Source organism: Coloeus monedula (assembly GCF_965178545.1).
Source record: "Coloeus monedula genome assembly, chromosome: 3".
NCBI lineage: Eukaryota > Metazoa > Chordata > Aves > Passeriformes > Corvidae > Coloeus > Coloeus monedula.
In genome coordinates, this window is record NC_138783.1 from 44,256,749 (window position 1) to 44,266,810 (window position 10,062).

Sequence of the window (10,062 nt, forward strand, 5' to 3'; positions counted from 1 at the left end):
TTGGGACTATCCCAACCATCTAGAATGTAGTTCGTTCCCTTTGGCGTAAATCTTTCTCTAGAACAATCACAGATTTAGTAGTGTCTGGCCAAATTTCGTAAGCTGTGGTGCATGTGTTCATCAGAGTCAAAGACAGTACAGAAGAAATCTGCCTTGAAACAACAAAGTGCTTAAATGCTCAGCTTGCCAGCTCCTGTCCACCTCTGTGAAAGGTTCTTGGCTATCAGGGTCAGTAGATCGAACAGATCTTTGTTCTTGACTGAAGATTTTTCCAACTCAAGTCACAGCTCCTCCTGTACAGATTTTCCTCCAGGCTTTTTAGCCACTAGAAAGGATGGATACTTTCTAATTTTCCTTAAAGTACTGTTACTTACATCAGAGCTTTATAGCAACTCTCTTTCCAGCACATGGGGTTAGTCTAGAGCACACAACATGGGACCGATGGAACCTCCTGGCCATCAGATCTTGTCCCATGTAGGCAGACACTACCACATCAGTTTGCTCCATTCGGAAATGTGAAGAGCACTTTCCTAATGATAATTTTTTAGTTTTGCCCTGTTAGCTTTTCTGAAAGTACTTGTCAAAAAACCGATTTTCTTATGTTTAGAAATCATCTGATTTTTAGCTTAAGTGTATTAATAGGCAGCTCATTCCTGTTTGTTCTTGAAGAAAACGCCTGCGATGCACTTAGCCTTGGTAAGGCAAGTTTTCACACATATTTCCACCAAGGGTCCCTGGCATTGCTTCGCTCCCACAGATTCACACCAGCCTCCCCGGGCAAGGACGGGTGCACTGGCTGGGCGGAGGGACGGGGTTTCGGTACCGGCGGGAGCTCGGCACCCGGGTGTGGTACGGTGCGAACGTGGCTTGCGGGTGGGTGCCCACGACAGCCGCGGGGTGAAGGCGCCGGGGCTGGCTCGGTGCGGGCGCTCTGGCCACGGCGCGTCTGCGTGGCTGGGGCCACGAGCGAAGGGGCTGGTTGCAGTCGGTGGGTACGGCGGTACGGCCGGGCGTTTTGGGGAAGGGGCTACGGGCCGCTCTCAAGGAGCGTGGGGGCGGAGGTGGGCAGGAGGGGTGGAGGTCGGATTGCGGGGGACCTGCGTGCGGCAGGGGCCCGGAGGCTGCGGTGGCCGGAGCGCCGGTGGCCGCGGGCGGTGCCGCTGCCGTGGGGCCGTGCGGGGCGCGGCCGGCGGGCCGGGCCCCTGACGTCAGCGGCCGGGGCGGCTGCAGCTGCGGGCGGCGCTCCCCGAAGCGGCGGCGGCTCCGCTCCTGCGCTCACTCCGCGCTGCCGCAGCCCCCAGCGCCCGCGGCGGCCGGGCGCTCCCTCGCCGCGCAGGTAAGGGGGCTCCGGGGCGGGCAGCGGCACCGGCGCGGCGGGGCAGGACCCGCCTGGCTCCGGCAGCCTGGAGTCGCCGCGGTGCGGGGCTCTGGCACCCGGCCGCCGCTCCCTCGCTTCCTTTCCCGCGGCAACTAGTTGGGGGAGCGGCCGGGCAGTGCTGCCCGGGGTGCCGAGGAATTTGCGAAGTCGGAGCGGCGGCGCGGTGCCCCGTCCCGGCACCCCTCCGCCTTCCCCCGGCAGGGAGCCGGGGCTGCTCGGAGCGGGGCCGTGGCGGGGCTCAGGGCGGAGGCTGCCGCAGCCGGGTTTGGGGCGGGGGGAGCTGCGCAGGGTGGGTGCCTCGGGGCGCTGATGTGTCCGGCTCCCTTTGCAGGCTGCTCGGCTACTTCAGAGCCAGCGGGAGGCTGAGCCGGCAGCATCCCGGGCATTTCCAGCAAGCGCCCGCCAGCAGCCCGACACCGACTGAAATTTAGACGTCTTCAGAGAGGGGAGGAAGATCCTCATCTTCCGTAGCCTCCTCAATGAGTGCCAAGCTCTCCAAAGAGTTGAGGCTGTCCCTGCCGCCTTGTCTTCTGAACAGGACATCTGCCACCTTAAATACCAGCAGCACCTGCATCACGCAAGTGGGTCAGCTCTTTCAGTCCTTCTCATCCACCCTGGTTTTAATTGTCCTGGTCACCCTCATCTTCTGCCTGATCCTCCTCTCCCTCACCACCTTCCACATCCACAAGAGGAAGATGAAGAAGCGGAAAATGCAAAAGGCTCAGGAGGAGTATGAACGAGACCACTGTGCCCGCAGCAGCAGTAGCAGCAGCCAGCACCCTGGGACAGTGGTGCAGGGAGAGGCACCCCAAGGAAGAGACAGCCGTCTGGGAAGACCTCCCCAGGACTCGGAAATCCAGCGCTCCTCTCCCTCGGCAGCCCCCAGCTCTCAGCAAGCACAGGCTTGTTTGGACACAGCTGGCACGGGGCTCCTGCAGACGGTGATTTTGTCATGATGGTTTGGGGGAGACCTCGCGAAGGCACTGATTGATGTTTGTAAATATCTGAGTGATTATTCTAGTCCCTGAAGAAGAAGAAAACATTGCTAATTCAAATGAATGAACAAGCCCCTGATCCGAGCGCATGACAGATCACATTGCGTTTCTCATTGACTGTGTGAGGAAAGAATGCATCTTTTTACTCGAGAAGGAGCTGCACACAGCTACTAAATATCAAGTCATCCACCTGCAGGAGAGGGTCAGGGGTAGGGGGTCTCTTTTCCCTGGACATTATTACCCCAAGGATGGGGATGTTCCCGCTCTTGGGATTCCCACTGCACCCTGTGTCACTGTTACATGGTGTGGGTTGGGGTGTGGGTGAGTGGTGTGGGGAGAAAGGCAGGTCTGGTGGGTGCCTTGGGACCCTTCTGTCGTCTCGGAGCAGACTGGCGGTACACTGTAGTCTCTCCTTTTGTGCTGGGATCTATATCCCTGTCCCACCTCTCTCACTCCTTTCCAGGACTGGATATTGCTTTGTGTAGAAATGGCCATCCCTAGTTGGGCTTAATTGCAAGCACCCCATGGCCTTGTGCCCCCAGCGGCAGCACTGAGTGACCCACTATCTGGGGGATGGAGTCAGCTGTCTGCATAGAGTGGTGCCTGCGGTCTCCTCTCCCATCAGCTCCCTTCATCTTGAAAAGCCCCCCTTCCCCATGCCATGAACCGTGAAACCCAAACCCAGTACCGTTCTGTGTGGGAGAGGTAATGTGCAGTAACTTGCCTGTCCTCTCCCAGAGGAGGTTGTCTTTGTACCTCCTGTTGGTCCTGAAACCATCCAGTTCTGTGCCAGGCACCCTTCACTGAATGCCTGCGTTTACAGCTTTGTCTCCCATCAAGGAATCCTGCAGCAGTACAGATCTTGCTTCTACTTTTTTAGGCTGATATGTATTTTCAACCTTCCTAATCTTGTAGACAATTAGGGACAGACAGCACTTCATTTTCTCCTGTTTCCTCTCTTTGGAAACAAACAGTACAGTTGTGCAAAACATCCAGTCCTAAACCCTGGCAGATATTTATTTTTGAAGTGGCTGCTTAGAAGTGGTGTAGTTTATCCCTAGCAAGTACCGAGTTTTGTTGTCTCTGGATGGCGAGTGTGAGTGGCTGCTGGTACTGTGTGTGCTGGAGGACACAGTGTCATTTACAGAAAATGCGTCTTTGCTTAGTGATTAAATCAATGACCATTACCTGAAGGTGCCTTAACAGCGTGCCGTATCCAAACTTTGAAACATCTAGTGTGGTATCGTAGCAGAGGCAGCCCTCTACTGTGCATACTTACATCTAAAAATTACAGCAAAGAAAAAGTGATCCCAAGGGATTTCAATTCTTTCTTTCTTTCTTTCTTTCTTTCTTTCTTTCTTTCTTTCTTTCTTTCTTTCTTTCTTTCTTTCTTTCTTTCTTTCTTTCTTTCTTTCTTTCTTTCTTTCTTTCTTTCTTTCTTTCTTTCTCTCTTTCTCTCTTTCTCTCTTTCTCTCTTTCTCTCTTTCTCTCTTTCTTTCTCTCTTTCTTTCTCTCTTTCTCTCTTTCTCTTTCTTTCTTTCTTTCTTTCTTTCTTTCTTTCTTTCTTTCTTTCTTTCTTTCTTTCTTTCTTTCTTTCTTTCTTTCTTTCTTTCTTTCTTTCTTTCTTTCTTTCTTTCTTTCTTTCTTTCTTTCTTTCTTTCTTTCTTTCTTTCTTTCTTTCTTTCTTTCTTTCTTTCTTTCTTTCTTTCTTTCTTTCTTTCTTTCTTTCTTTCTTTCTTTTCCATCGTTTAAAGTGATTTGAGGATATAGTAATAGCCCACAGTTTTTAATATTCTGCATCCTTTGTATTTCTTCTCTGACATGCTCTGTCTCCCAGGTTGGCTGACTAGAAAAATCCCAGACACATAGACCAGGAGGTCTGGGTCCGCAATCTCTGAGTGAATGTCATTAGCCAATTTAAAACTGGGAAAGAGAGTGGCAGAAGTCCTCCATAGCCCTCTAATACCTCCAAAATACAGAGATTTCAGGGCAGTATTTCTGTTACCCAGTTTTATCGCTTCCTGATCTTTCCTGGTCTGATGGAAAATTGCTGTTAAGTTTGGATCCGTGCCTCCAGCGTTTTAGGCAGGAGCTGTACCAGGGAGGGAGCCCAAGGAGCCGCTCCAGCCGCTGAGGTTAGTGTGGCGAGCTGCCGGGCGTGCGACTGAGCGGGGAGTGTTTGCACATCGCCGTTCGACGGGAGCCATGGCTGGCTCTTGCTGCCGGCCGGTGTGATCGGATGGTAATGGGTACTTCGTTGTTGCTGGGCAAGGAAATTGGCTTTGTTTTGTTTCCCCTAATAAAGGATGCATGAACTTTTGTGTTTAACCTCCTTATGCAACTGCGGCACAGTATTGCACCACAGGGAATAGGTTTAGGACAATGAGGAGGGTTCAGTGAGCAGTAATTGAGCTTCCTGACCGTTGATCTCCGCTAAATAGAGAGGTATTACTTTCCCCTTTATTTTGTGCCTTTAAACCACTCCCCCCACCCCCCCATCCCAAACCAACAGTGTATAATTTCGAGTTTTATAAAAGCAATAAGATGTTCCAAATCACTCCAGTGCATTTCTGGTTGATGATTCCACTTCTCTAGTGTCTGAAGTCAGATACTCTTCCTTCTGCCTTATGCACTCAAGGCATGCAATAATTCCCCAGAAGTGCACTGCTTGTCACATCTCATTGCAGTTATAAAATTGCCCTATTTTTGAAGAAAAAAAGAAGGATGGAGAGAGATATATATCTTTATATATATAGTATGGATATGCAGGTATATGTATTATTTATTTATATAAATAACTTGTGCCACTGAAAGTAGTTGCAAAAGTGTGACTAGAGTTAAAATGTTATTATGTAAAACTCTATCCTCTGTTAATTAGCTTTGATTTAATATTTTAATATCTCTGTATTTATGTAAATCTGTGTAAATTATATGGTCTATTAGTAAAATTTCATACTGACTTTAATTTTCGCGGAACTGTGAGCTTCTTGTGGTGTCATTTAAGGTTTTTTATTTCTAAAGTTAAATTAGACAAGATATGAGAAGTTGTAAATTCCTATTATCACACAGAATTACTGCAATAAGGTTCATGCATATTCCCAGTACACAGCCCTATCTTGAGGTATTGCAAGCTTATGAGGTTTAGTTGAATGGTCTCAGGAGATCTAGCTGATACAAGCAGGACACGTAGGTTTTCATTTTCATGAAACAATAAGCAATCTAGGGAATAGATGTGGATTTTTAAAACACAGTTTATGCTTGGAGGTTCTGTCAAATCAATTGCTTCAAAACCCTACAGCTACAGCTAAACTTCTGCACTTAGCATTCAGTATTAATAAGGCTGATGCTTCTTTCCCCTCCCCCCCATTTAAACTAGAAAAGAGTAGAAAATTGTTCATATTTCTAAAGCATACATTTTCAGCTAAATGTGAAACTGCCCAAAGGGTTTTGAATATACATATTTTATGCAAGTGTAATATCTATGTATCTGTATCCATATATTTAAATATTTTTGTGTAACCTTTTCTACGATATTTGATAGAGATGCTGGGTAAATGCTTGTACCATTCTTGAACATGAGGAAGGATTTTTACCCTCTCAATGCGGACATTCTTTTTCCTGTGAATTTGCACTGGTTTCGACAAGTGACAATGATGACTGGGCAGCTGAGTGCTGGCTGATAGAAGCACAGACTCTGTTTGCTCTGTTAAGGAGCACATCCTCTGGCTGGATTTTCCTGCTTCTGAATTGGAACTGGTTGGCTGCTAGCATCGTGCATGTGTAAGAATAAGAAGTGCTGTGGTGCTCAGTAGTTCCTGTCTGGACCAGCCGTCATTCCGTGGAAGGAGCACGACAGCAGTGCCTCCTTTTGTAGAGCCTAGTGAGAACAGAGCTGATGGGCAACGTGATGGCCATGCTGGGACTGGCCTGGACAATCAGTGGCGCCTTGTCCTGCACTGCTGTCCTCAGAGCCTGCTGCTGCCCTGGGGATTCTTCCAGCTCCTGCTGGCATCAACAGGAGTGGCTTGTACTGACTGCCAAGGGACTGAGATCCCATCTGTAGTTCACACGGAGGGTGACAGCTCTCCACATCACCACCGCTGACCCTGTTCTACACCTGTCCTAGCAGTCTCCACGGGGACAGAAACCACTGCCTCCCACGAGGGCTAGGGTGCTTCAGCCTGGTGGCACTGGGGAACCTGCACTGCTACCATTAGCTCTGCTTTTATGGACTGAGGCACTTAGGTTTCTACATGGATCATGGACAGGGAATGTCATTTCATTCAAGTATATCATTCCGGCATTTTTTTCTGTGGGGGTTTGTCTACTGCAAATGTAATTTCAGATGAAATTTGCTGGGCTCTCCATCCAGACATGTTTTAACTTTTGATATATCTCTCTCAGATGTGTATCTGTAAATTTATAGATATATATCTCAAAAGAAATGCTGGACAAAAAGCAAAGAACAGAGACTTCACATTATTGACAAAACTGTCCTATGACAAGAAAATGCGCTTTTTTTTTTTCATTTATTTAAAATTAATTTTAGAAGCTGCATCTTTAATGTAAATAGCAAGTTACTCTGTGATTATTGTTTTCCATAGCATTTCTGAGTAATTGCTATCTTGTTTCTGGAAAGCCATGTCCAGTGTTATGAAGCATCTGTGCTTTGTTTCTTCTGTTGTTATGAATATGAGTGCAACTTTTATGTAGGGGGAAAAAACAGGATTGGACTCTTTAGATAGGACTGAGTTAATTTAAATCCCATTATAGGACTTGGTTGCTTTTTTTCCTTTCTTGTGGTTATTCTCTCTGCGCATTTGTGTTTTTTCTATGGGTACTTGAAACCCTATGTTTTAATAAGTATGCAAGATATGAAGGGAAACACGACAAATGATGTAGGAAACATTATTTTTCCTCTTTTGTGTAAATAGCAAAATTTATAATGACTTAGATACCATTTCATTACATTTCTCATCTCTATAGAATTTGGCATGACACATATACAAACCTCTAATAGCGCTTTCATTTATGTTAAAAGTTAGAACTACTTTTATCCAGGACTGACTTTGTCATCTCTTTCAGGTACCCAATATTTTTTCCCCTAAGCCAAGTTTTCCATCTGATTGCTAAATAAATTTCTAGTAGAGCAGAGCCTGCTCTGTTTTTAGTCTTTTACATGTAGGTCTCTGGTCTGAATCCAGCCAAACTCATTAGTGTAGAAAATGTGTTATGAACTTGCAAGAACTGGATGGTGTATGAGCTGTGAGGAGAGAGGTGACTGGCAAGCAAACAGGTGAAATGCCTGGCAGTGGCAATAGTTGGCTTTCTTGTTTGGAGTTGTGGAAGGGAAGCTTCCCCTTCCACTGGATGGACCTGGGTGAAGGGTGACCCATTCCAGCCACAGCGGAGACAAGTATTGATGTCCTTGCTGATAGTGTTGCTCTAAAATGTCATTTTCTATATGACACTAGGTCTTATTTCTGTAAATTATATGTAATGTATTTCTTATTCAAGTCAAAGAGGTTTTCATTGCTTTATCAATACTATATGTTCTCTGTGGATAATTAGAAGAATTAATTTTCCAACCCTTTTAACCCCCAATACCTCTACAAGCATCAATTTTGTATGAGTTAGGAAATAAATAAATATTTGGATCAGAACCCTGTCAGTAAAAATTGCATTTATTTATATAATCCGGTGTTCCAGTTGGCTTTTCTTTGTTGTTTCCTTCCTTGAAATGGAGCAATATAAACTGTTCATTATTCTACTTTTCTAAGGGGACAAAGGCTTGAAAGCAAATACTGTAAAATACAGCTAGACAAACAGGAAAACTTTTCACATTGTACAGCAGAATGAAATTATGTAGGCTTTTTTTGTTTGTTTGTTTCACAGCTATTCTTTGTCCTCTGTTTTTCATACCACCTCCAATCAAGCAAAATTTTTACCTAAAATCCTTTGAAAGAACTTACATAATACAAATTGCTTTGCTTTTATGGTTTTACCTTTCTTTATTACACAGTCAGTGACAAAGTACAGGTCAAAACTTTTCAAACAGTATCCTAGGGGATTATGAGTGCTGTAAACAAGGGGCAAGTGTGGTAGGTTATAAGGTGAAAATATTTGCTCAGTAATACAGTAAAAGCAGGAAGGGCTGTGGGGTGAATTTAGGATTCTAAAGGAGTGCCTTTATTTTGTTCCTGGCTCTGTCACTCACACATTGCGAGGCTCTTGACTTCCAAGCTATTTATATAATAATGTAACTTATCTATTAAACAGACTTGGAACCTGCAAATATACAGCCCTGAAATGAATAAATGAAGCATCATCTGCATAAAAAAAATACAGATAGCATAATACAAATTAAAAGAGTCTTTATGCTGTAATCACCTGGCTTGGATTGTTCAAGTGCTTACACTTGGCAGCGAGATCCAAGTGGCACACTGCACAGCTGGGAGATGGATGGCTGGGCAAGATGCTTGAACAGTCACAACGAGAGGCTCAATTTAATTTTTAATTTGAAGTGGAATATGTATTATGGAGTAGAGCCAAGAAAACTAATGTTTATTTTACCATTTCATCACACATAGCACTTCTTTTCTCAGTGCAGAAAACAGCCCTGTATGGTTTTAAGCAGAGTGCTGACTAATGTAATGAGGATATGGGGAAAGACAATTCTCGGGAGTAAACCCATCACGAATTAAATTCATGGCACATCCTCCCTGAATACAATGGAGCCTTGACTATGCACAAGAGAATACCAGATCTCACTCTCTCCTGGCTGTCTATCCCTTTCCAGTGTCATCAGACTCCTGATTTCTGCACTCAGTATTTCTAGGTCACATGGATTTCTCTTCTCTTTTGACTCAGCATCCATACAGTGAAGGATCACATGGGATTACCAACATGTGACATGCTTTTGCTCACTTTTCTTTAGCTTTTGTTGCATCCTGCTATCTGACTTTCCACTAGAGAGGCTGTCTGTCTGCTCTTCCCACTAGGGATAGGCTATGTTGGCCAGGCTCGTCTCTTCCTCCGAATGGGTAATCTCAGCCCATCTCTGACATTAGGAAATTCCTCAGTGTAAGTGATCAGTTGGTTTGATTTCTGCAAAGATTCTGTAGGACTTTGCTGTCATCTTGGTCCAGCTTGTCACACATTTATCCACAGCCCAACCACTCTGCAGCAAGACAGAAGTTCTTGAGAAAGTGCTGGACTTCAAAATAGCCTGAGAAATACCAGCATGATTCCCAACATGGTCCACTGGCATTGGAATAGCATCCCATTTCCTGATTAAGCTGCCAACCCAAGACCACCAGCCGAAACTCCTGAGAAATCATCATTCTTTCATATCAGGAACACTACTGTAAGGAAAAGCATCAGTTACTATAGAAAGGAAACTAAATAAGAGAGAGGCTATCATTATAAGTATTAATATGCAAATATATGTAAAACCTGTGAGACAGACAAGATCAACTGAATGTCTAGCCACTCAGTCCACATTTTCTTCTTTTAAATCAGATTATCACAATCCATCCTATTACTTGTGGTCTTCAATGCTTTTAGACACATCCCTTTACTTTGCTGCTCAGTCAGTGAGCCTGTACTTGTTTATGAGCTCCAGTTAAACTGTTTAAAGTCTATTTGTTTTCATTATAGAAATAGAGTCTCTATTAAATCATCCTTTTA

General features: G+C 45.3%; 1 protein-coding gene across 1 annotated transcript; it reads left to right on the forward strand.

The window, feature by feature from the left end:
- Window positions 1–1,857: 1,857 nt before the first annotated feature.
- LOC309571067 (uncharacterized protein C11orf87 homolog) lies at window positions 1,858–2,334 on the forward strand (the record flags this gene model as incomplete). Its single annotated transcript, XM_082278218.1, has 1 exon — window positions 1,858–2,334. One exon carries the CDS (start codon window positions 1,858–1,860, stop codon window positions 2,332–2,334), a length of 477 nt encoding a protein of 158 aa, XP_082134344.1.
- Window positions 2,335–10,062: the final 7,728 nt, after the last annotated feature.